Source organism: Cardiocondyla obscurior, linkage group LG01 (assembly GCF_019399895.1).
Source record: "Cardiocondyla obscurior isolate alpha-2009 linkage group LG01, Cobs3.1, whole genome shotgun sequence".
NCBI lineage: Eukaryota > Metazoa > Arthropoda > Insecta > Hymenoptera > Formicidae > Cardiocondyla > Cardiocondyla obscurior.
In genome coordinates, this window is record NC_091864.1 from 8,687,676 (window position 1) to 8,714,449 (window position 26,774).

At 36.5% G+C, this 26,774-nt stretch overlaps 3 protein-coding genes across 6 annotated transcripts in view; 2 read left to right on the forward strand and 1 right to left on the reverse strand.

Moving 5' to 3' along the window:
* The window catches only part of LOC139104693 (peroxisome proliferator-activated receptor gamma coactivator 1-alpha), a 44,305-nt gene extending 30,764 nt beyond the window's left edge, over window positions 1–13,541 (forward strand). The window contains exons 1-15 of one of the 4 annotated variants that reach the window (XM_070660354.1): window positions 5,528–5,859; window positions 6,692–6,823; window positions 7,497–7,597; window positions 7,734–7,839; window positions 7,940–8,048; window positions 8,133–8,441; window positions 8,520–8,752; window positions 8,854–8,973; window positions 9,081–9,186; window positions 9,270–10,068; window positions 10,446–10,994; window positions 11,291–11,398; window positions 11,603–11,785; window positions 11,871–12,016; window positions 12,097–13,541. In XM_070660354.1, coding sequence (XP_070516455.1) covers window positions 6,719–6,823; window positions 7,497–7,597; window positions 7,734–7,839; window positions 7,940–8,048; window positions 8,133–8,441; window positions 8,520–8,752; window positions 8,854–8,973; window positions 9,081–9,186; window positions 9,270–10,068; window positions 10,446–10,994; window positions 11,291–11,398; window positions 11,603–11,785; window positions 11,871–12,016; window positions 12,097–12,209 — 3,087 coding nt within the window. In that variant the 5' untranslated portion in view covers window positions 5,528–5,859; window positions 6,692–6,718 and the 3' untranslated portion in view covers window positions 12,210–13,541. Of the gene's footprint in view, window positions 1–5,527; window positions 5,860–6,156; window positions 6,278–6,691; window positions 6,824–7,496; window positions 7,598–7,733; window positions 7,840–7,939; window positions 8,049–8,132; window positions 8,442–8,519; window positions 8,753–8,853; window positions 8,974–9,080; window positions 9,187–9,269; window positions 10,069–10,445; window positions 10,995–11,290; window positions 11,399–11,602; window positions 11,786–11,870; window positions 12,017–12,096 lie in introns of those variants that run through there. The other 3 variants (XM_070660346.1, XM_070660337.1, XM_070660363.1) reach the window with 3 other exon arrangements.
* A 94-nt stretch (window positions 13,542–13,635) lies between these two features.
* LOC139107966 (modular serine protease-like) lies at window positions 13,636–20,197 on the reverse strand. The gene is made up of 11 exons (XM_070666286.1): window positions 20,161–20,197; window positions 19,630–19,813; window positions 18,887–19,080; window positions 18,532–18,742; window positions 18,347–18,466; window positions 17,844–18,172; window positions 17,422–17,682; window positions 16,876–17,307; window positions 15,838–16,139; window positions 14,969–15,110; window positions 13,636–14,395 (listed from the first exon to the last, which is right to left on the reverse strand). Exons 1-10 carry the CDS (start codon window positions 20,195–20,197, stop codon window positions 15,006–15,008), a joined length of 2,175 nt encoding a protein of 724 aa, XP_070522387.1. The 3' UTR covers window positions 13,636–14,395; window positions 14,969–15,005.
* Window positions 20,198–21,343: 1,146 nt separating this feature from the next.
* Window positions 21,344–26,062, forward strand: LOC139104749 (transferrin-like). Its single transcript, XM_070660434.1, has 9 exons — window positions 21,344–21,608; window positions 22,473–22,709; window positions 22,838–23,134; window positions 23,357–23,520; window positions 23,629–23,738; window positions 23,878–24,273; window positions 24,345–24,814; window positions 25,051–25,166; window positions 25,313–26,062. The coding sequence occupies exons 1-9, from the start codon at window positions 21,359–21,361 to the stop codon at window positions 25,634–25,636; spliced, it is 2,364 nt and encodes a 787-aa protein (XP_070516535.1). The 5' UTR covers window positions 21,344–21,358; the 3' UTR covers window positions 25,637–26,062.
* The last annotated feature ends 712 nt before the right edge of the window (window positions 26,063–26,774 follow it).

Genomic DNA, 26,774 nt, shown 5'->3' on the forward strand with positions numbered 1-26,774 from the left:
AAAAAAAAAACGGTGGGTGCCATCAATACGAAATCATGCGCGAACTGAAGCGTAATCTTCCGATACCGGCCCCTCGCGTGGCCGCTGGTCGTTCACTTGTGAAAACTTAATTCGCCGATTTGCCCCCCAATCCACCCCGTTTCGCCGAGTTTCCCGTTCACCCGCATCCGTTCACGTCAACTCGTTACATGTAAAAATAGAGACCAGGCATTTTGCCGATGGAAATGCTCGACACGCAATGCATTACGAAATCGCGGAATTAATTTGTTTTCCGACAAATTTTCACGCTCGCCGGGCGGCCGAGATGTACGATAAGATTATCCGTGCGAATTATCGAAGATAAAGGTGCGATAAGACGAACGGGGGAGCAAAAGCAAAATGCCTCGAACGCATTGAAACGACGAAGCAGAATGCGATTATTTAATTAAGTGACGGAACGAAATAAGAAGATAACAGTATGTTTATTTCGCATTATTGACACTGATTCCGCAATTTTTTTTTATCGAATATTAATTATCTGATTTTTTACATCTTTTTATTGTTACGTAACGTGCTTGAATCAGTTATGTCCTCCGTGTTTCTTTTTTTTTTTTTTTTTTAATTATTTATTATCCATGCCCCACACGAGTAGCATGCATGCAGTCTGGTCATTTGCTGATTCCAAACCCTGATATATTAAAATTTATCAAAAAAGAAATGCGATCTTTCTGTTTACTATAGAACACGTTACTCGAGCTCATGTTTTTCATATTTACAATCCATGGCACATTTCAGTTTCATTTTTATTCTATTAACATTTATTACCCGTTATACGATATTATAATTACATCAAAATTATCTAAGTGAGAGATTTTGAAACTTATTCCACAAATTTAACTTCTAAATATTTCGTAGAATTTTAATACAGTTTAATTGTTATAATTTCAATTTTAATTTTAATTTTTCTTTTATTTACCTTTGTTTTCGCGTCTCTGAAAATGTAGGGAAGCGCGCAATACAATTGCGAGGGGAAACGTAAATACTTATTAGCAAAAAGTTCAATAGTAAATACGGATATGTATGTGCAATCTGCGCCGAACAACATCTTGTTGCTGCTGATTTTTCCCCGTTGAAACTATTTCATTCTCTGTTCAGCTGCACGTGTATATGCAACGTAATTTAAGATCGCGTCCTTCGCATCCTTGATACTAACGGATTAAAACGTGCGTCGTGAAATGTGAGCGCGGTGCTCGCGGGCGCGAACAACGAGATGCGATATATTCCTTTCCTCTTGCATTGTTAGACGCAATTGCATCCCGCATTCAGCGATCATACTCCGTATATTTTGTCCGCAAGTTACAAATTTTCTATCTGGCTCACTAACATTTTTGCGATTTATAAAATAATGTTAATATTTTTCCGCGAGTCACAAATTTTTCGTCCGACGCACTGCGTCTTGCGGCAATAATTTTTGAAAGTTTCCGACAGTATTTCTCCTTCAAAAAAAAAAAAAAAAAAAAAAAAAATGTAATTGCCAATCCAGTCATTTTGCGCTTAATGACAGGCCTCACATACCTGAACCTACCTCGGCCAATTGTTTCCATGAAAGTGAACGTGACTCTATGTACGCTTTACCGACGACCCAAAAGGGATGCAGCTGAACAATACTTACAATAAGCTTTCTTTCTTTTCGCAGTCCTGAGTTATTCCACCATTACTCATACTAAAAAACAATCACGTGTATATGCTATCCGTGTCAAATGCTGCGCTTTTTTTTAATGCAAGCGGAGGCTGCAATTCAATATACAAACTATGTTTCTTCCATCTAACGTTTTACTAAGAAAACATTATCATTTTTCCTTCGTCGCGTCTGAAAGATTTTTTCTGTTTCGTGCATATGAACCAGTCGAGACCAAGAATGTCGGTTAGTCCTAAACGCAACATAGTTCGTACTGTCGCACAGTGGAGACAGTCGTTTCGTGGGGTATCGATCGACGAGCGAGCTGCGAGTGGGCACGTTCTATTTCTTCGTTATGTGAAATAATAAGTGACGAAAATGTGACAGTAGACATACTACAATCTTTCGAACGAAATCAGCCGGACAGGATTAGCTAGAAAAAGTGGATTTTTAGATTTTCGGATAATTAAAGAATTTCAGTGATTAAATCGTCTTGTCAATTTTACGAGAATAATTATATATGTATATTATGACCGGTCATGAGTTTAACATTATATTTATAATAGCACATTAAATCTAGTAACTCAAAGACAATTAAAAAAAAAAAAGCGATACTAGAAAAAAGAAAGATAAGTGGAATTCTCCAAGATACAGCGATTGCACTTCGAATGGCGAAGAATCTTAAACCTAGAAACCCTAAACACGTTAAACCTTAAAATCGTTAATTGAGAAATTCTAACACCGAGAAAGAACATCGTTTTCATGACGAGTCTACCAATGAGCTTTGTATAATTGGAGCGAGCGAGGGAAAAGAAAGTTAAGACTGCAGAAAATCGAAAAAAAAAAAATAAAGTTTACCGACACACAAAACTAAGTTTTTGTTATTAGATTATTTATTACGTATACTTTGCACGCTTTCCATGAGAAATTTGTGAAATTTGTAATACAAGCTTCTTGTTACAGCGCAAGATTCTCTAATGGTTTAAACCGTCAATTCTGTCTAGATGATAATTTAGACACAGTCATCTCAACATTTAATTTAAATCCACATTTTACTTCTGCGACGTTTCGACCTTCGGATCGATGTTCTATTGTCATTTCAATGGCACAAAGCTACATGTGTTCATACTTTCGAGTCTGTGCCGTTTTTCGATGACCTGTCAGTTTTCCTTAAGGTATTTTAGTAGAAAAGACAAAAAAAAAAAAACTGATGCTTATTACTGGAATTCTATTTTCGTCAGAAAAGGACGGACCGCGTACCTAATAAAACACAGAGATCATTAATCTTTCCATTTATTTGTTTGCATACGACAGTCAGGTCATTTAAAAGAGAAAGTGCATATTTTATCGTTAAAAAATACAATTTTTTTATGTTTCTTAATATATTCCTTTTTCGGTCTTATAGTATTATTGTCTGTAGAAAAAGAATAAGTCATTTATGAAAAGAGTTTTAGTGGAGTGCATAGTTTTCTATCTATTTCCTTTTACTAAAATTCGAATGCAGCAACACGTAAAAGACACGTTCTACAAGACACGGAGCGAAGCGCAATGATATAAAAAGAGAAAAGAGAACATTGTACTGCTATCTCGAGGAGCAATAGAGTCTTTATCTTTAACTCTTGAGAAGTAACGTGTGATACTTATAATTTTATACCTCGCGCGTACGTGTCGCAAATTAATAAGGCACGCATAGTACAGAATTAAAAATGTTTATCGTAAGCTACAAAATTGTAATTTTCCGCCGATGCCGCTTTGATCTCAAATGATGAAACTTTTCTTCGTAGTCTAACATAGCATTTCTGAAATAATTGACAACTGGATCTTTTGCATTTTCAAATTCCGAAAGCGACGATAACGGAATCTAATCTACAGACAGAAGTCTATAGAAAAGCCTGATTAGATAAAATAATCGTGGCTATTATTTACTTAAACGTAAGACGGGATAACGTCAAATAACTTTACGGCACTTTCATCAATCGTGGTTTTTTTTTCATAATTAAAAAAAATTGTCGTTAAATATTACGAGTATATAAAATAAATTCTAAATTATAAAACAAATACGTGTGTCTCTTTGTTATTCACGAAACACCGAGTATCAACGCGATCATCCTCGGCTAATCCTGATATAAAAATTGATTTAAAAAATTCGCGGACTCGACGAGTAAACGTTAAAATAAATCTACGAAAATTTATAACAATATAAAATGAGAATAAATTGAATGCAATCTCTATTCCGGTCCTTTGTGCCATCTCGTGGTTTATCTCGGCAACGTTTGCGCGTGATTAATTCAAACGTATCCGAATGGAACAACGGCGATGGTAAAAGATATCAAAATCGGAATCTGATAACATGTGTTTAGCAAATGGGAAGTTTTGCTCCCGGTAATTCGTTCCGTAATGTCTATGAATATCGCACTTGGCCGCAGGCGGCACGCAACTTGAGGTATTGTTGCCCAAATATCCAACTTCTCACGGAATTTACTATTTGCCAGCGGCACCAAGTGGCTCTCGTTGCAATTTGAAACGAAGGAAGATCAACAGGAATAATGTTACCTGCGCAAGAAACATTTTTCTCCCGCGAGAGTTACCTTCGTCAATTTTAATTTTTAAGCGGTACACTTCTGTTAAATTTTATTTTTGCTGTTTTATTTCTTTTTACTTATTTCTCTATATTTAATTTTAATTTTTATCATTTTTATTGCTTATTACTATTATTAAAATTTTTCTGATTTATTTCACATTATTATTAATTATGTTGTTTATTACGTTTATTCGTATGATTCTTTTTTAACTAAAATAATTTTAAGCGTTTTTTTTTTATTGATTTTAATTATAGAGTATAATATTTTACCTTAAATAATTTGTAAGAAAGTATTAATTTTAATTTATTTCTGACGTTTTTGTAAGTAATACTATTTTCCGAAAATGATAATAAGGCTTTTGATATTTGATGAATTAGCACTCGTTAAAACTACTTTGAGGCTTTGTCACTACCGTCCATAAAATACTTTCATTCTTTCTAAAATATTTTAATTCTTTTCATGTTTTCTATTTTATTTAACTTCTTTGAGATATTCGAGGCCGACTGCTTTTAATATCTTGACAGATAATATATTATGTCTTTGTTTACAAAGCTTCTTAAAAAATGGGTAACAAAGATTTTTCGAAAGACAAAAAGAACAAAGATAGGAACTTCTTTATACATACTTTTGATAAAATAGACAAGAAATGAAACAATAGATCGTTGATACATTATTTTCAGAAAATTTCAACTACATTGTCTCTAAATTTAAATAAGCATTACCACTGCGCAGTCGCAAAAGATTTCAAGCCCCCGCATATGCTTTTGTATAACGTACAAAGCATAAAGAAGTCAACCAACCAAGATCCTTCATTTTCATCCCCGAATAAAAATAAAGAACTTCTATTGGTTAATTTCCTTATGCATTGTGCGATGTACAAAAGTACGTGCGCCTGGCTTTTTCCTCGTAAAGAGAGCGGGCATACTATGACAGGAACGTAGGAATTACCGAAGCCCATTTCAACCGGGTCCCAAACAATTTAATCGAAGATTCTTTATCTAACAGCAAGAGAAATTTTGCGTAGAACAAACTCTTTTATCAAATCCAACCTCCGATTAAATTAATCGACGCTTAAACGAAGTAAATCACGATTCTAGAAAAAAAATTACAAATATCAAAAATAGATAAAGACTTCCGCCGGCCGTGATACGTCTCTGCGTCCACGCCGCTGATTCCTCCACCCTCCGCGCGGCTAGTCCCTTCCCTCGCTCGACCGCTTCTGACTTCTCCGACTCTCCCGGCTCCTCCGTGTGCGAAACCCGCGTCCATCATCGCAGTCACACATAGCACTCTGACCACTCGACTTGTCTCGTCGTTATTGTGTTTGTACACGGCCGAGTTTGCCGTGTGTGAGTTACGTGTTTGTGAGTGACTAGTACGAGTCCGCGAGCGAAGTGAAGCCGCGGGCACCGTAAACGTGGTGGTCACGTGTGTGCGGTGTATCATCGCATCTCCGGATATCGGTCCGGGCAAAATCCTGCATCTCGCTTTCTTCACGAGTGCGTGCCGTGTACAGCAGCGGCGTTTCGACTTCGACGAGGTGTTCCCGGCGAGGATCACCGCTAGAACGATCTAGGCGAGGCGCCGACTATACCCCATCACCCATTACCTATTATTCAGGTTCGTGGTACGATTTGACCGCGTGGCGCAAGCCGGCACGTCCCCAGAGACGACGCGTTCTAGCCGATAATCCCAGCCGCGAAAAACGTCAGCCACCGGGCTGACTCCGCAGGCGTGGTATCCAAACTCTGACGCGGCGTGGGCAAGCATGGCTAAGCCGGGTTTTCTTTCCTTCTCTCTCTATATCTCTCTCTTTTTCTCGCCCGCGGAAAATATACGCTAGTCCGCAGGCATTCATCAGGCGCGTGCGTACGCGACGTCTCACGTCTCGCTCCTTCCCCGCCTTCATGGAGAGAGACGCTCTCCTTTCATGTGCAGGAAGGGGTCCGCCGAGCCATGAGCCACGCGTTCCGCACGTCCGGTCGCCGCACGTTTCAACATCCGCGGTAAAGAAGCCTCCGGCAGTGTCGACCATTGTGTAAGTGCGATTTCTACAGGCCGCAGGTACTCCGACTCGTGATTCTACCTTGTTTTGTCTCGCGAACAGCATAACGGCACCGCGAGCCGTCGATCGGAGATTCGCCGCCGCCACAGCTGGTGCGGGCGACACGCCGCGAACTTACGAGTCCTAAATCACATGGATGGTGGGTTCATATCGAGAGATGAGCATGCCCTTTTGCATTTCTCGTCCTTTGCTTCGCGTCCCGCTCGACCCGGAAATTCGCCCACGCGCGAATGTCAAAAATTCCCCTCGAGCCGCACACGTGCGCGGCCGTCTCTTGCCCCCGCGGGCGACATAACCTAAAAAACGGGAGCGCGTGGCGGAGAGAGCCATGCACTTCGACACGCCGCCGCCGCGACTTTTCTTCAAGACATCCCTTGTGTGTCACAGGTGAGAGCGGACAATAGAACAGTCAAGATGACTGACTGGATCGACGAGCCTGTCGACAACGAGTACTCGTACCCCGAGGAGGACGACTTGCTGAGCTTCTTCCCGAATGTCGTGGACGAGGAGCTGACCTTGGTAAGAGAAAACACATTGAAGCACGATAGAGATAAAGATTGATTTGGCTGTTGCGACGACGTAATCTTATTCTGGTCTATCGCTTTCAGTACTATTTAACGTGACAAATTTGTTAGAAAACCACCATAAGATATTTTATAACAAAGGATATTAACCCTTTTTAAACAATTCTGATTGAATTAAATTTTGTTATAAAGAATCTTTCAGTGCTATATTTTTTCAAATATGTAATTTTATTTTTTTAAATTGTACAATTGATTAACTTTAGTTTAATGTAATTTAATTAAAAAAAAATTTAATTTTTAATTATTAAATGTTCAGCTAATTAAAAACGATGTCAATAGTTCTTTTATTTTTAAAATAATTAGTTTGGAAATTCTTCTGAGAATCAAGGATAAAAGACATTCATTCGATGCATACTTGTTCTTTTGAATAGAGGGTTTTTTTTTTTTTTTTAATAGTCTTAGTATGTTGAATGTCGGTCAGCTGTAACTGACGCTTTAACTTTCAATGATGTTATGCCGACCTATCATTAATGGCATCGAATTTAAGCCTCAAATAAAATGTTAAAATTAAAAAAGATTTTTTTTTGTTTTTGCCGCGTTTATTATATTATATAAAACTTTGTTTCTATGCAAATATCTTCAATATATTTCTCTATTTAAAAATCTAGATGTCGCCGATAAGAATACAAACCACGCCGACAGACAATGATCACCAATATAACATGGTTGCTTTCAACTCCCTATATAATACCGTTAAAAATGATAGAAAGTAAGTTATTAAAAAATTTTATACATATTTACATATTACAACTACTTAAGAACTATAACATATAAGAACTATATGTTAAATACGGCAATTATAAAAGTACGATATTTAATTGAGTTTAATTATTTTTCAAATGCAGCTTTAACTTAGAAATGTTAGACGAAAATACACTATGGCAAACAATTCCCATTTTTCACGAAGAAGAAAGTTCCGACAAAGTTGAAATGATGTCCGAGATGTTAGAGGTTACTATCTTTTCTTTATAATTATTAAATATGTGTATAAATAATATTGTTTAAAATAAATGACAAATACTTTCTTAATTCGCAATTAATGTTTAAGCAGGATCACAAGTTTGTAACTACAAACGGGAGTTTATTTGATACGAATGAAAGCGCCGATGTAGAGGACGACTCCTTAGAATCGCAAGTACAGACAGAGCTACCGGACACTGGTTTGTTAATAATTGCTAAACGTTTGCTTTTTTATTTTGTTAATCTGAATTTGATGGAAAATGAAGTTTTTTTTATGTTTGTAGCTGATATTGATAATGCAGCTGTTTGGAAATTAAGTTTGAATGAGACAAATGCTGTACATATATTAGGGGATATTATACCCAAAGACTATTGGTCGGATAATTTATGTAAATCGACTCTGCCTTTTATTAATGCACCGAACAATGCATATATGAATGAGAAAAATGAAAATGTTAAGATGAAAACTAAAGTTACAAAAAAAAAAAGCAAAAAGAACGAAGGTTTAAGTGCAGCGACTAATGTGAAAGTCAAGCTGGACGAACAAGAAGACTGTGTAGATGTTGAAACTGTACCAAGAGGTGAACAGCCAGGTACTTAAATCAATTTATGTAAATTAAGTAATTAAGTAAATCGTGCAAATATTTTGATATTTGTTTATTCTTTATTAGTAATAGAAGCTGGCGATGTAAATAGTTTATTAGAACAATTTGAAGCTTCTGAAAATCCAAAACCATGCGGTAAATCGACCGTTAAAAATAATGGCACATATCAGACGAAAGTGAAATCATGTCGGATAACACAAAAATGTCGAACTGGGGTGTTGAAAAAATCTGTTTCGCAAACCTCCACGCATCAAAAACCACCTGCCTCGTTATCCAAAGACGTAATTAATAAAATAAAGGTTATTATTTGAATTTTACATTCAAATTTAGTGCATAAAAACATTAATATCAAATAGATTAACAATCTGATTATGATATTAATTATTTTGTTAAACGTTAGGCATCGGGGCAGAAAAAAACAATTCCGATAATACCTGCTATGCCAAATATACAGGGTGGAAACTGTACTAACGGTACACGAACGCAGAACGGAGCTCTTCGTAACAAGAAAAGTTCGACAGTAAGTTAGAAGATATAACTGCGTGTAAAATACGCACATCTTTCATTTCATTTATTAACTTTATTGTCTTTGATAATTTACTAATTGTAATGTTTTTTTTTTTTTAGACAACAAACAGTACTAAAAGTAACACATTCAATAATTTTTTGATACATTTGGATCATGATTACTGTGCCAAAGTTCATACTAAAAACGGCAATAACAATAGAAGTAGTAAGTATAATCAGTAATGAAACACTAGTAAATCTATCTTGATTACAGATATTAAAACTTGTCTGTCTTTTTCTTTTTTATAGAAACTGTAAAGCGTGCGTCGGTATTAAAACCGAAACAAAACAATAATGGAAATAATGTTAAAGAGCATGTAAATAACATTATTTCAACTATGTGCAATTCGAAATCAGCTAAAGTATGTGATATTAATAGGAAGCCTTGCAAGCCGATAGTCTTGCAAGATAAGACTGAGGACTCAATTAAATCATTGTCTTCTGAAAATATTAATTCAAACAAATCCAAATTTATTGACACAATGACTATTAATTCAGTTTTGGCAAAAAAAATCTTACAAACAAACGGTGTATTACCTAAAATGAAAATGACACAAGTGAATTCTAAAACGCAACACATGATATCTGTATTGAAAAAACCACCAAACGCAACACCTTCTCCCACAGACAATTCTAATGAAAATGTAGTAACTACTGCAAATAATTTAAGCAACGAAACGCAAAGTGTCATTGTACAGAATACTCAAGATTCACCGTGTGAAGAAGTGAAGCGAAATCCACCTCGGAAAAAAGTGGGCCTATCGGAGTATTTAAAAAGAAATAAAAACAAGATAATATCTAAAAAATTGTCTCTGGTGTACGCTTATCATGCTACCACTCAAACAGAACTCTGCAGAACAGAACTAACTACAGACGAGTCTGAGAGTCCTAATATTTGGTGCGACAGAGAAGTTTTAGCTAATTTAGAGGTAAAAGATGAAAAGAAGCCAAAGCCAGTTACTTGTGATGCGGAAGTGCAAACGCTCGAAACTATGTTTGAATGTTCTTCAATCATAGTTGTGGATGTGGAAAAAGAAAGCGAAGAAAGGTAACGTATTAAATATTATCATTGCTAATCAAATATTAATTTTTTGTCAAAACCAAAAGAAAACATGCGCGTGCGTAGCACGTGCTGTTTTTTTAGAAGATCCCAATTCACACGCGTTATTACATTCGGGGATATTAGCGTGTTGCCGGTTCACTTACATTTGTATTTTCTGATTAGATTAGGTTACGTTATTTTCTATTTTTCCTTGCTTCCGTGACAATATTCTGGATTATTTTGAAGCACTTTAAATCACTTAACACTACTTTATTCTTGCCATCAATTTTTCAAGATGGAATGTTTTTATGTTAATACCCAACTACATATATTTTTAAGAAGCCTAATTACGAATCATAATAATTTATATAAATTCTCAACAGGGAGAAAAATATAAAGAATGAAGAACAAAACTCCTGCAAAAGAGTTGATCACAGTTCGAGTCGACCTATATCAAGAAACAAAACCAGGAGCAGGAGCAGAAGTAGCAACAATAGTGATAGTAGAAACAAAGGAAGAAGTGGTGGATACCGAAGGAGAAGTAGAAGCCGAAGTTTAAGTAGGACTCGAAGTAGAAATAGGAACAGAAGATATACTACGCGAAGTAGGAGCATAAGCAGAAGCATAAGTAGAAGCAGAAGCAACAGTAGAAACAGCAGCAGAAGCAGATCTCGTCGACGTAGCAACACTCGTCGGCGAACGATAAGTCATCGACGTTCTGTCAGCTCAACTAGCAGCACATCTTCGTCTCGCTTGAAATCTTCTGCCTCGTCAAGATCAAGATATTCACGTTCTAGATCACGATCTCATTATCGGTCCCGATCCCGCTCTCGATCTCGATCTCGGTTTTATAGTCAATCTGGATCTAGTTCTAGATCTAGCTCTAAATCTGGATCTAGATCCTCCAGACAATATTCTTCCAGTCATTCTAGGTATGTAACAAAAAGAAGAAAAATATAACATGCAAACAGTTCTAAAATAATCACTTTTTTTTTAAAGTAAATTTCTAGATTAACTTACATATCTATCTATTCTAATCTTAATTTTTATTAAAATTTATGGTTTTTTTTTTTTTAATTAATACAGATTTTTTTATAAGGTTACTTATTAAAATTTTATAACTTAAATTAAAAATGCATTAGATCGTGAATAAAATTAATTTGAGCAGAAATGTTTTAAATTCTTTAAAAATTTGATAATAATCTTCCTGTATTTCAAATTTTGGAAGGAATAAATGGCCTAGTCGTCGAAGAAGAGATAGCAGCAGCGATCGCGAAAGAAATTGTGATAGCTATAGGAGATATTCGTTCACCGGTCGTCATGGCTATAGTTATAGGTAGAACATGTTTTTCAAAATACATGGATGCCTTTTTTATTGATACATTTTTGTTTACTGAATTTTCTGCTATAATTTATTATAAAGTAACGTGTCGAGTGCTAAATAGAAGTTTAGGGATAGTTGTATATATAAAATTTTATTAATATAATGATATAAATTTCAACAGATTTTTACACTATTTTTATAATGTATTTTTAATAGAGCACCATTACATTCTTATCCCTACGACAATTGGTACAACAGACAAAAGCAAAGGGAAATAGAGGAACGGAGAGTGATATATGTGGGACGTATAGACGAAGGAATCACCAAAGCTGAATTGCGTGAAAGATTCCAAAAATTTGGACCTATCGTCGATATTAGTATACATCTTCGTGAACGCGGGTACGTATTTACTTTATCGCTTTCTTAATATTATATTAATGTTTTTGTCTTAAAATTATAATCTTATATGCAATATTGATTTCAGCGATAATTACGGTTTTGTTACTTTCTTGCACAATACTGACGCCTACACAGCCATAGAACGTGGCAATGACAATCCGTCTCTACCTAAATACGATCTGTGCTTTGGAGGTCGTAGAACCTTTTGCAAATCCAAATATTCCGATCTTGGTAAAAACATAAATCGTATTATATGACGTAGATATCTCCTAGTAATTATCTTACAACTCTAATTTTTATTTTCTTAACAGACGATATAAGAAGTGCCCCCTACGCAGTGTCTCGAGCCAACGAAGAGGACTTCGATTACCTCTTGAGGGAGGCAATAAAGAGACAAAGTCATCTACATAGACAAAAAGTTTGACATACGTATTGTCTAATAATTTGGAATATAGTTCAAATAATATAAATATTATTGAAGTAAATTAAAGAAGAAACACACTTGTGATATCTATCTATGCACGTGTTGCATGTACACAATGTGTTTCGGTGTTGCTTCTGATGACTAATTAACAAGTATTACTAGAAGCATACGAAAACGTGAAATTTTCGGATATCCGCCTTATTCCGATTTTAAACATCTTTAGATATTTATTTTTGTTTACTCTTTAGCAAATCTTTTAGTTTTTCAGAAAGAAACTACCAATTTTATTCATCTTCTGATTGTGTAACACGTAGATCACTGTCATAATTGTGTAAATAAGACACGGATATTTGATAATATTCACACGGTAACCAATCGCGTCGAGAATGTACCTGATCTTTATGAACACGATCGAGCTCGTTTAATTATTGATTTTTTCTGTCTGCACATTTCTAAAACGTATTGATACAATAGCGCAACAAAAGGCAAGATTTGTCTTAGACATATTTCAGATTATTCGAAAACGTGGTTAAAAAGAAAGCAATTAGAGATAAAGTGATTTTCTTCGAAAGACTTTGCGTACTAATTCGATTTGCACGATTAATGCGAATGTGTACGTAAAAGTGATTTCTAGCTAGAACATTTTTAACTGTACAAAATAGTTTTTTTTACAAGTTCTTTAACTCTAATCATATCAGAATATTTATTCGAATTTTTTTTATAACTACGTTCTTCGTGATCATTTTAAATACAGGCGTTTTATCACTGCATACGTAACATTTTGACGGCCGCTGTTGTATAAATCATTTTGTTAACTAACTGCGATCAGCCATTACTTTCTATGACAGTTTGAGTATCTATGTGACATTGCGACCGTTGACGTGTTAACGTTATTTCATAAACATATAATTTATTCCTTTGTATGTATATTTGACGCAATTAAAAATTAGACAAGATTATCGCCATTGTTTTAATTGATATGAAATTTGCTCACTCCATTGTAATGTAATATCTAACTAAACTAACTTGTACGATACGTTCTTAATGGTATTAAAATCATTTTAGTATAAATACATTTTTCAGCGAAAGTAAAACAATGACATAATCTTGATCTTGAAAAAAAAAATTAGGACAATTTTTTGGACATAGCAAAATTTCATTTTGTGATTAAATATATGTAATTTTATATATGAATTATTGTTAAACATGCGCATACTGAAAATTACTTTTTTACTACGATCACATTGTTATTTTACAGTTCTTTTGCAGCGTTGATGAAGACGCAATAAACGCACGAACGTCGGATAGTTCAATAAAGTAAGCAAAACGACACCGACTAATTACTTTTGAATGATATCCCAACTTCCGATTTCACGTAACTTTTTACAAGAAAAACAACTTTATGGGTTCTCGTATAAATGTAATTATTGTTAATTGGTGCGATTGGGAAAAAAAGAAGTTAATTCCTACTACATAAATACATTTAAATATTAGATAATAATAATTAAAATGTCTGACTCTCAAATGGCACACCATCTTGGCAAATCCTTTTTTTTTTGTTCAAATCTTAGGACTTAATTTATCAACTTTAAAAAGCATATTTTTTAATTAATGCGCAACCCAGTGTTCCATTTAAGAATCAGTATTTCTAGAGGTACACATTTGCGGAAGTGTTTAAGCTCACGATCGGGAAAAGATAACACCGCCGTTTGAGAACTCCTCGCGCCAACTCGTCTTTGTAATCGGCGGCGTCGTCAAAAAGTTCGTACAAACGGCAGTGTTATCAAAGTGCCCGCCCGCTCTCGGATCCTGAACTTTTCCTCTATCGCGGCGCCGAGAGAAACGGGTCGTGAAATATATCTCTGCCGGCACGACGTCGATCGAACCGGTGGAGAAACTCGCCGTCGAGACGTAATTTATTGAAGACATCAAGCTCACCGCGAACATATATCGCACCAAAACTGCGCCCAGAGAACGAGGGAGATGTCAGGATACTAGCTGCAGTTGATCAAGTTTGCTTCTCTGATCTCCGGCATTGTCAGGTCACTCGACGGCGAGGAGATAATCAGCTTTGTCAAATTCCTCAATATTTCTTGATATTATTTGTTTCCTTCGGCGTCGCTTAATTCTTTATAATAAATTCTTCCGATAGCCGGGCACGAAATGAAAAGATGAGCTTCAAGTACCTTAATCAGACGCAAGAAACAAATTTCTCATGTATAAAATCTGCGAGGACAAAAAAATTTTATCTCACTGTACAGAAATCTTTTCTATGTATTTTTGAGATATTTCTGTAGGATATTTTGTATTGTAATATTTTTAAACTTCTAACTTTATACATTTTTTTTTTTTTTTTGTTAATCTTATAAATGCGCTATGAAAAACCTACTTAGTCACAGCGTTGAATTGAAACATGAATATATTAAGAGAAAAAAAAGTGACAAATTGTGGTAGTATTGATAGATTACAGTCAGCGGTTTATCAGACTGTGATGTCATAAAACCTGATAAAGGCATATAATAGACTTCGTGCGATTTCAAAAATAAAAAAAAGAAATAAAATGGACAATAGTACATAGATAAAGTGACAGTTTTGTCTTGCGTAATTATATCTATAATTTACAAGCAATAAAATTTCTTAATAATAATATGTTGGTTTATAATACGTGTATTTGCCACGTATACATACGTATATTTGAATATGCATTGATATGTCTAAATTAATTTTATTGAAAACATATTACAATTAATTTAACTTACTTTTTAGGTCTTTATTGTAAAAGAAACTCTTTGAGTTTTAAATAATGATATTATCTCTATTTGGTTGTTCACTAAAGTCGGATAAACCGATCACAGGTATGTTCTCTATAATTTCGTGAATCCAGTTGGCATAGACGGAAACCTATGACAAAGAAATATTATCTAATATACTTATATGATACTACAGCATCTTTTGTTTCTTTAAATACAACTCAAATCCACATTCAGACATCAGATTCATATTTTTAAGTTATTATTCTTTATATATATAATATTTCTTATTTTGTATAATTTTTTACATTGTTTAATCTTTAATTACAATTAAATAAAAACAGGAATTTAATCATGCGTTTATATAATTAGGTGATCAAGAAATTCGAAGTAAATAAAATTATGAATCCGTCAATCCCAGGATTTCTTCGCGCGGAAGCTCCGAAAACGCTCGAGAAGTATTAGGAGGTTAAGGAGAATTAAGTTGGCACGGCTAGAGTCTGTTTCCCGCTAATTCCGAGGTCGCGTGTTCACGCTTCTGTAATGGTTGCTACTCCTTTGTTTCTTACCATCATGGAGCATAGAGCTCTTAACCTCCTAATACTTCTCAAGCGTTCTTGGAGCTCCCGCGCCGAGAAACCCCAGGATTGACGAATTCATCATTTTGTTTACTTTGAATTTCTTGACCATCTAAGACTTAGGTCCTAAGTAAGTGAGCACATGATTAAATGAAAAAATGTAATAAAAATTAATAAATTAAACAAAAAATGTTTATAAATAACAATTAAAATTAGGTATATTACAGGTAAAAATAGTAATGAATAAAATGCAAATAAAAATAGTTGTCGATATAAATTTACAGATATATGTTCGAATACCTTCGTGAAAACAGCATAAAAGTTTGGATCGCATATGCTAGTACCCGGTTTCCGAGGGCTTACAGAAACAACCCCGTGAACTTCCCAGACACTCGAGTTCGGCCGCTGAAGCACCAAACCACCACCACTATCTCCGTTACACACCCCAGTTCCATTTGCCCATCCAGCGCAGAAGGAAGTATAAGTTATGTATTTTCGAAAGTCCCTGTTCTGACTTCGACGACATTCGTTGTCCGAAATAATTTTCATCGTAGTCACCCTCAAAGCTGAGCTAAATGTATCGTTTTCTGTCAGTCCCATGCCTAAAACATGTTTTGAACTTCAGAAATCGTTGCACAGTTTATATATATAAATTTATTTCAAATTCTATTTCAGACTCAATGTAGAAGAAACGGGAATCACGCATGTGATTTTAAATAATTACTTGAAGGAAAAGAAACCCTGGCTCGTTAATCACAGTTAACTTGAATGTATTTACACTATATAGAATTGGAAAAAATTCACAAAAGAATTGTTTGCAACGTGACAAAAAAACACGGGCTTTCACGGAAGTCAGAATGCGCGTTTTGGCTTAAGCGAATTCAAGAACCTGCAAACGATGTCGTACCAGCACAAGAAATATAATTCGGAGCCTACTCACACCTTGCTGTCTGCTGATCGTGTGGTATCTTTCTGCAACCGTCGCGAACAAATTCTGCGAGCTTCTTTGTCTCGAAAATGACGTGGTAATTGATATCAATTAGGCCAATCACCTAACGACGAGCATCGGTTCTTTTGTTAGTAGTGGCAATGAACTGGATCGGTCGATGCTTGTCGACAAGTAACAACGAGAAAATACGACAAAGTGCGCGGTCTAGGTCTTCAAGAGCGTGCCGTATTGATATTTTTGGTAGCGAGCCATAGAAAAATAACAAATAGTGGTAATAAACTTGCTCAAAACCGCGTTCAGTCTTTACGAATTTTATATTATATTCGCCAATTTTTTTTCGCAAACTTTACTTTTTAATTATGTCAGTTTGATGCAGAGTATGGATTTACCTGCGACCAAACCGAGTCCTCCTGTCTGTTGATACTCATGTAATATCGCGTCGGAATTTCGAGGAACACAGACTGGTCCCACGGCCAAGTTGACGACCACGGGTCTCCTTAAGATCAGCAGAGCGATGTCTGAGCCGTAGTTGCTCTCGTGGTCCTGATACGCGCTTTGCAGCTCAATGCTTTCGACGTCGATCACCTGGGCGGTTTCACCCACTTGATTCAAGTCGCTTGAGAAAATGCCGAAGGCTACGCGCATCGTGTTGGCCGCAGTTTTCCAGACGCAGTGACCAGCGGTCATTACAATGCGCTCCGCAATCAGACTACCGCCGCAGAAAAATTTCCACCGGCCATCTTCGTGCGAGAAGAGGGTGGCCTGCCACGGCAGTGTCTCTTCCTCTTCGACGGACCAGCCTCTCACGATTAACGCCGCCGCTGAGAGCGGTAATTATTATTAACTATTATACATATTGTGTAATAAATTTGTGTAATTTGTTTAATTAACTTGTACAAGTTTTAAATGTTTAAGGGCCAGCTTAATTCTCACACCTGCAGAGTCTCTCCTCCCACAGATAGGAACACAACTTAGAAGTGACTGGCTCCATGTACCGTCGTGAAGACACACGACGCTGGAAGACCCTCTGCGACGCTCGTAGAACGTTGGGCACTCGAGAAACACTCGGGTACCAACCGGCAAAGCTCGGTCGCAAGACAGCCATCCCTCGTGTGGGCCCCACATTGCCTCACATCGCTTGACCGCGTCGCGCACCTCGGTCAACGCCGGGCACGTTACTCCTTCCGTTTCGTTGCCTGAAACACATCGATTAATTGCATACAAACAGATAATCAATTTGACAGAAAAAAAGAACTTAAAAAGTTTTGGTCGCGCAGTTTGCCAAGTTCAGATACTTTTTATTAATGTTAATAATCATTAATAATAAATTAAGAATATTAATTAAGAAAAACATTACTAAAGGCGCAGCTCGGAATGGCGGGGTACCACTGGTTACTCTGACAGTAGATCTCTCTGGCGCCTTGAAGAGAGTTCTCCACGTCGCAAAAGTAATCCAGACGCGTGAACTCAGGAACGACCTCACCGGGTCGGCACCTGGAGCACCCGCTCACCCTGTAATAAACTCCCGCTTTTGCGGCGGGCAATCTGCAGGCGCCGTCGGGCAACGTCAACCCGCACAGATTTTCATCTTCGTCGCTCCAGTCGTGACAATTAAGTTGAGAGTTACACTTGAGCTCCGGCCGAATGCAGCCGCCGTAAGCGCATCGAAACCAATTCTCCGGGCATCTGCAAAAGTGAGGAGCAATCTATGATCTTCATCGTACAATCTCGCGGGTAAGAATTTTTCGGGAGCTTGAAGAGGATTTGCATTAATTGATAATAACTTATAACAAAAAGAATATTAATTGCGATTAATTTAATTTTGAATATTTACAGGGGAATCAAACTCGACGTACGTACTCACGTGTTTCGCACAATCTCGCGCTCTCGTCGGATGCATCCGCACAGTGCCGAGTGCCGTCGCACACCTTAATCATCGGTATGCACTGCCGTCTGTTTTCACACGCAAACTCTTCCTTCCTGCAATAAAAAGTGAATAAGAGAGGTTTTAATCAAGAGGAAGCAAAACAAAAGTTGCAACAAACTGGCACTGAGAGCATTCCTGATCCTGGCAGTTGGGAGCCGTGCACATGCTCGAATCCTCGTCGGTACCGTCGACACAATCCTTTATGGTGTCGCAAACCACTTCCTGGTGAACACAGCCTCCGTATGAGCACCGAAACGTGTGCTCGGGACATGTGTACTCGCGGCAGATTGTCGCGTTTTCGTCACTTCCGTCGAAACAATCTTTGTAGCCTGACAAAGAAAGGATAAAATTTTCTTTGAGCCTGCCCTTGTATCGTGCAATCTTATGAAGTTTCAAGATGCTCGAACGTTTTTAAATTAAAAAAATTTTTCCGGGTTACCGTAACCCAATGTTCTGTTTGAAGGTAAACTAACCGTTGCATACTTTGGCAATAGGTATGCACTCTCGATAAACGGAACACTGGAAATTTCTGTCGGAGCAGACCTCGCTAGCATCTTGATCGCAGGAGACTTCGTCGCTGGCGTCCACGCAATTCGCTAGACCATCGCATCGTGCCGTGCGGCTCACGCAAGCACCGTAATTGCACCTGTACATGTACGTGGGACATCTGCAAAGAAAAAATTAATGATATAAAATATTTCCCGTAAATACTTAAAAAAGAAAAAAAAGAATAAACCGCAAAGTACGCTGAGAAGAAAATACAGTTGCTTTTGGAGTCAGCTATAATTTTATGATATTTTTAGCAATAAATGTGATAAATTTAATTATATTTATAATTTACTTAATTATAGTTATCGTTAGAATCTATTACAATCTGCTACAACATGTCAGGATAATCCAGAATACTGCCACGGAAGAAAGGAAGGAAGGAAGGAAGGAAGTAAAAACCGGAAGATACAAAAGTAAGTGAACCGACAACACGTCATTTGTAGATCACTTAATTATCCTAAAGAAATTAACATAATTAACTATGCTTTACTTTCAGAGAACGTAGAAAGTGCTCAAGATACATTTTTCTTGTCTCCTTGGGCAAGGTACGTTAAAAAGAGTCTTATCTGTGTCTCGATCCTTTCACTCTCGGTAAAAATAATCAAAGACTTCCGGCTTTCGATGTTTAGCGACTAACGGCAAGAATTAACGGAAAACGTCTTCTTACACAACGTGGCGACACAGTGTCCCGACTTCGTCGGACGAGTCCGGACAATCAGAGATACCGTCGCAGATGTTCGCTAACGGCACTACGGTGCCGTCCACGCAAACGAATGTCGATGATGAGTGACCACTCTCCTCCTCGGTAGCATGCGTTCTATTATATCCTGCAAACCTGTGAGTGTTAATAACTCCCGAGAACAGAAAATCAAATTGATATTAATTTAACCGAGTCACGATAAAAAATTGACGTAAATTTGTCAGAATTGGACGTAAAATTGTTATTATTTTGACTCTCTGTTCTCTTCGGGGTCCATCGCAGCTATCGCGTAGCATTTTCAAGAATAACCAGAAGTCAAGACAATATCAAGATGACGTCATATTCACCAAATTATAATAAATTTACATCATTTTCTTACACAATTTAATGTCACCTCGATATTATATTAATTTCTTGTTTTTCTAGGTGCATGCAGCCTCCGATGCGTTGAGATAAATTACCACCAGTTCACATCCTGTTCACCAAGTACCAACGTACCAAGAATCATTACAATTAGCGCCGCCAGCACGATCATTTTTGTAAGAATTAATTAATTAACTATTTATTTAAATTTTAATTTAAAAATCGATAAATTACTCTTTCTCAAACGTACAAGATTTCTCGCTACAGGTAGTCGAAGGAGCTCGCGTTCAGCAGCTTTATATATTTTCGCGTTTATTCGGCGGATTATTCTCACCCTCGTGCGTGTATAATTTTTACAGCGACATCCGCGTATTTTGCTGGTCCTGGCACAATGCGGCATCGCACAAATGCAGTTTCTTCATTATTGGGAATACAAAGTCAGTCGTAAACCATTGTGCTGAACGTTGCATGGTTTTCCATGTAACAGAACCGTGAAATACGTCGACGATTGCAAATTGAAAACCTTTTAGTACAAAAAAAAATTTAAAAAATATAAAAAAAAGAAAGTTAGGGCCAGTTGTTCCCGATCAATTTACCTATCAGGTGAACGCGCGTCTGTTTTTATCTGTTTGGAAAGATAGATAATGATAGACACGCGTTTACCTAATAGATAATCTACCAGGAATTTTAGAGAACTTTGCCTTAAGGACACGCAGCAACATAGAATTTATAAACGCAAATCAACGGACGTTCTTCTACTTTTTTTTTTTTTTTCTCAAAGAAGTATTGGAGTTAGTCACTGATCAACCACTTTCGTAGAAACCTATCGTCATCTGATAAGCAAGTAATACATTGTTACGCATCGTGGAACGTGCGTCATTGATGACTTCTCGTCGTGACGTAATTAAAAAAAATGGTAAAAATTGAAAACATCGACGAATAAGTATCGAAAAGTTTAAAGAACGCAAACCATACAATAAAAATTAAAGACAAAAAAAAATAGAAATTAATAATAATTAAAATCTCGTGCGTTTGCCGGTTTTGTTATAACTTGAGCTTCCGGGTAGCAAAACGTAAAAGGTTCTTTTAACTTGTTATTTAAATACAATTGGGCACTTTATTAGAAATAAATAATTTTATAATTAGTTATTTCAAATAAATAATTTATTCCAAATTAATGCTATATCTATCACAAAATTGCAGAAAGAATGTCGTTAAAGGTTTCTATTCTGAGGCAGGAATTATCCGACAATTTTTTTCGAACGCCACGGTATTTCCAATCGACGTCGATTTGCGTTGATCGAAGCCCTTGAAGGATAACGTGGTTGCAGAAATGATGATGATAATAATACAGAGGTGTATGTATATACGGGGCGTGTGCGCTTGTTATCAGGGGTTTCTTATCAGTTTTGGTTCGTGTGAAGAGGCACACCTAGTTCCTCTTTTGCCGTCCGCACTGAAAAACGGCTCAATCGCGCCAGTTCATATCAAACCCTTGCTGGATATTGCCTCCAGGTCCGCAATGAGGAATCTCGTTTGGGTATATCTGCTCATTGCGGCCGCGCGTGCAGAATACCACCAATGTAAGTTACGTATTTTATTAAAATAGATATGTTTACTATAAAACGTTTATGTGCAAAAGTTAAGAAATTTTTAAATTAATTATTGAAAAAAGAATTTAATTATTTAATTCTGGATGCAAAACTCAAAATACAAAATGCAAAATACAGAACCGCTCAGGATTATACAATATATATAATTATCACTTGATTATCAAACATTTAAATAAATTTATTACAATAAATTAAATTAAATATTAATATTTTTGCACTTTGTATTTAATATTTAATATTAATTACATAATATTAAGTGTTTGAGATTGGATATTTAATATTCAATATTAAAGTGATACAATATTATAATGTTAATGATACAAAATGACTCCAAAGCAGAATTTTTTAATCTTATATTTAAAAGATTTTAAAACTTAAAAACTTTTTATTCTGTGCAAATACATTTATGTGCCTAGTTGAGATATATGAACATTTCAAGTGAGTGATCAACTTTTAAGAAGTTCGCGTCAGCGACTTATGATAACGCTTACTCTTTGCATTATTAGACATTATCAAGTATCAGATAGACAGATATCTTGGAAGTAATCAAATTATATGATTACAGTTGGCGCAACGGATTTATCGGTATAAAATACGCTATAATAATTATTTTACATATATTGAAAATTGTATTAATAAAAATGCATTTAACATTAAGGTGAAAAATAATTATAATAGCAGATAAAAAGTAAATGCATTTTAACAATTATAGTTTATACTTCTTTTTTTCTTTTGCAATATATGTATATTTCGATCGTTTTTATTCAGTATTATCAAAAATCAACAAATCTCGCTCATGACAATGCTTGCGCTGATCGATTTCTGATTTTTCAGACAAGTTCTGCGCACCTGCCGATATAGTAAGCGACAACACATGCATTGCTCTACAACGAGGGGAAAGTCAAGTATCATGTTTGCGAGTGGCGGACAGCGCCGAGTGCTCAATCCGCTTGGCTGAAGGCGAGGCCGATTTCGGTATTTTTAATGCGGAAGAACTACTACTGACGCAACAATTCTATCCGCACAACATTCAGCCCATTATTCAGCTCAGGCACAAGAACAGGAAGGAGGGTAATCGAAAATTCAATAAATTAAAGAAAATTATAATTAAATATATATATAATTGTCTTTTCTTTATTAATTATAATGTTTTTTTTTTAATAATTTGTATTAAAATGGCATGCACTTTATTTCTATAGAAGACTTTGAATTCCAAACGGTGGCGGTGATCCACGCGGATTTGACGCAACCAAATCTCCTTCCCAACGAGCGTATCAAACGTTTGAGAGGTAGTGGCTTCTGTCATCCCGGTTTCAGTCAATCTCAATGGTTTAACGATTACATTTTCAAGTATTTTGAGAACGCGGTAAACCCAGCGCAGTGCCACAACGATGTCACCGCCATCGAGAGCGAGCTCAGAAATCTTAGAAATTTCTTTGGGAAAGCCTGCAGACCGGGCCAATGGGCCGCTGATTCCTCCTTCGATCACGAACTAAGTAAGTCGGGCAGCAGTTCATAAAATACATTTACTTCTAGTTGATAAAATTATTTTACCAGTTTTTATTTAAAATAGTGGTTTTAAATATCTTGTAGAAGATAAATATAAATTCTATTACAAAATAAAACTAAGTAATAGTTAAATAATATAATATAAATTCGGGAATAGAAATTGTGTAATTAAAAAAAAAATTAATAATCAATGATATGATATCTTTTAGAGAAAAAATATCCAGAGCTATGTGATCTTTGTGATAACAAGGAGGCCTGTAGTTATACTACCGGTAGACATCATCACGGTCACGAAGGAGCTTTGAGATGTTTAGCTCGCGGTGGCGGCAAAGTGGCATACGTAGCTCTCGAATACGTTTATGAGTATTTCCAAGTAAGTGGAATGTTTGTTTGAAACTAACAACTAGAATTTCACTGTGTGGAGCAGCTATTAATTATGTACTATATCGCCGTTACTTTAATTGCTCTTCGTTTATTTCAGAGAAATGAATCATATCAATTTTTATGTCCTAATGGCGCAGTTCTTCCCTTGAGCACTGAAAACCCTTGCACGTGGTTGAAACAACCCTGGAGTGTCATCGCGGCCAAAAAGTAAGCGAAGATACAAGAAGAAAAAGAAGTCTTTCTTTCGCTTTCAAAATTTAGTTTTAAAAATAAAAAAAATTGCTCGGGTTATATTTTCAAAGTAATTTACTTGAACAAACGTTTATCTAGAACTATTTTCTTTCAGAGACGTCGCGGACACGCTCAAGCCCAAGTTGCTGAAGTGGCTGCAGCAACAATACAAGGAAGATTGGATTGTTACCTTGAGCAGAGTCATCCAAGAGGACAGCTGGGCCTTTGACATACTCGAGAAGATGACGATAGGCACGTATTTGAACAAGGGAAGGACAAACACCGACGTCGAGGCCATCCAGACTTGCGGTAAGCCCATCCGCTGGTGCACCATCGGTGACCTGGAGACCAACAAGTGCAAGTGGGTGGCCACGGCGGCGAAGGCTCTCGGCGTGCAGCCCAGCATCTCCTGTCTCAAAGCAAACTCCACGTTCCAATGTTTCCGTGACATTCAAAATAACCTGACGGACATTATCGTCATTGACTCTAACTACGGCTATCTGGCGCGAACGTAAGCAGGAAGCCTCCAAATCTAAGCGCGTGAAATTACGTTACCTAGCAATTTTGTTACCTTTCTTGCAGAGTCTACGGTCTGTCGACGGTCTTATACAGCGAGACGGAGCTGGACAAGAACAGCGTAACGCTTGCGGTGGTGCGCGAACCGAAGGACGACTTCTACCCCATAAAGAACTTCCACGACTTGAAAGGCAGGACGGCATGCTTTCCCGAGTACGGCGGTCTCAGCTGGCTGAGCTTCATCAACACCGCCAGGCTGGAGAACATCATCTCGTCTAAATCCTGCGATTACCCATCACTGATGTCCAAGCTATTATCCGGCGCCTGCACCCCCGGGATTGAAGATCCCAATTACTCGCACGAAAAGATCTCCTCCAACGTTGCGTCTAAACTCTGTTCGAGCTGCCAGCGACAGAATAACACGTCTTGTGCGGCGAACGAGACCAATCGATATTACGGCGATAAAGGTGCCTTGCGATGCCTCACCGAAGGAGCCGGCGACTTGGCGTTTGTCGAAATGTCGAATATTCTTAACGGTAAGAAACTATCGTAGTTATAAACGCGTAGAAGCTTGAAGAAGTAGTTACTGCAAATTCTTTTAATTTTAGGAAGTGCAATCTTGTAAAATATACCTTTAATTTATGTCAGTTGTTTAAGGTATCAGTGTAAATGTAGAAATATTTCTTAATATTTATTTTTGTAATTTTTTAGTAGCAATTATGAAAAATATTTTTAAATTGTATTAATTTTTTAAATTATTATTGTTACGTAGATGTCACTTTCGATTGGAACCTGTATCGTATTTTATGCAAAAATGGAAGCTTAGCGCAATATCCAGGATTTAATATTGACGAGCTCTGCGCGCTATCGGTGACAATTGACAGCGAGGTAAATAATATACATATACACATAGAGTATGTATAATATATAATAATATCTTTGTAATATTAATACTTAATTTTCAGATTGATTTTATAAAACTAATTATTTAACTTTTTTTTGCACGAGTCAAGTAATTTTGCACTTCTGTTCAGGTTGTTGGACGCAAGAGAGATGACGAGGAGGTCCATTGGTCGAACACCATTTTGGCTCTGTTGAAAATGGAGGACTGGTTGGGATATCGCGTAAACGCGCGAAGACCGATTCATATTTACGGGCCATTCAACGGCACAAGGGATCTCCTTTTCAAAGACTCCTCTTCAGGTCTGGTTGACACGTCGTCGATGAAAAAGACGGTGTCCGCCTACAAGGAGCTTTTTAGTCATGTCGACGAGTGCTCGAACGGCTTCGCAATTACCGCTAATTTTATTTTTGTAGCCCTAGCCGCACTTTATCACCTTTCCAGTCACGTACGCTAATTTCTGTCACGCTATTAATTTCAGTTGCATCGACATTTTAAATATATGTATATAACACGTGTTAGCCGTGTGTGAACACTTAAATAATTGCCAAAAGTGCTGGGCGACTTTTGTATTTTTTTTTTTGCAAAAAATAAAAACATTATTACATTTTTTCGTTGTGGAGATTAAAATAAAATAATTATTGTTATTTTTTTATCCGGCGCATTTTTATTTTTGTCGCCTATAAAACGCCTTTAAATTGCAAAACTGTCGTTTAATCATTTTCGGAAAATTTAATTGCATGCTCGTTTATGCGTAAAGAAAATTATTTTACTTCTACACATATGTCTCTCAGATAATTTAAATTAAATTAATTGTAAATGTATACGTAAAGTTTTATATGTCTGAAGTAACTTAAAAATAAAAAGGAGAGTAAACCTGGGATTCTTTTCTTCTTTCCTTTTCGATGATCGCAAAAAGAATTCGGGACAAGAATCATCATCTCGTTCTTCTTACTTTCATACTTTTTTTTATATCTTTAATTACAAAGACAAGGTCTGTACATATGTAGATATATACTTAATAAATCTTATGTTTGTTCCATTATTTTCCGCACCTGATAGTGTCGCGATCTTAGCGAATGTTACATACGAGGGGGAGGAAACATTTAATATACATAAAAGCACATTAATCGCGCGTTTACTTGCTATTCCAAGACCGTTTTGGTATCTCGTCGGGCCGTAATACTGATCTGTCATTAATTAGACGGACAGAACAATTAAGACTTTCATACGGAACACGTATAGAATTAAATGTTCTTAGGCATGTACTCCGAATTACATTTTGTTAACAAACAAATTCCTTTTTCAATTCAATCTCCCCGCACGATTATCTCTTCTCAATTTTTCTTGATTTCGGATGCTAACTTATCGCCAATTTTTCTAATAAAAAATCCCAAACGGAGTCAGTCTACAATTATTGTTGAAATTTCGTCGATCTAAGCTTGACGCTTCTCAATGCGTTTTTTTTTTTTTTTTTAACATTCCGTCGATCAAAAATTTCTTATCGATATGTTTTCTACGGTGTAGTCTTTTAGTTCTTACGCTGATTTCTTTACAATGCAAACTTTATCACGGAAATGTTATTAAAATATTAT

Bases quoted from the DNA above. Each gene is read 5' to 3' on its own strand.
- LOC139107966 (XM_070666286.1), bottom strand. From the start codon at position 20,197: ATGATCGTGCTGGCGGCGCTAATTGTAATGATTCTTG. The intron at 18,743-18,886 runs GTTAGTTTACCT...TTTCTTTGTCAG, and splicing joins TATTGCCAAAGTATGCAACG to GCTACAAAGATTGTTTCGAC. The intron at 17,683-17,843 runs GTAATGTTTTTC...GATGTGTTTCAG, and splicing joins CATTCCGAGCTGCGCCTTTA to GCAACGAAACGGAAGGAGTA.
- LOC139104749 (XM_070660434.1), top strand. From the start codon at position 21,359: ATGATGATGATAATAATACAGAGGTGTATGTATATACGGGGCGTGTGC. The intron at 23,135-23,356 runs GTAAGTCGGGCA...GATATCTTTTAG, and splicing joins CTCCTTCGATCACGAACTAA to AGAAAAAATATCCAGAGCTA. The intron at 25,167-25,312 runs GTAAATAATATA...ACTTCTGTTCAG, and splicing joins CGGTGACAATTGACAGCGAG to GTTGTTGGACGCAAGAGAGA.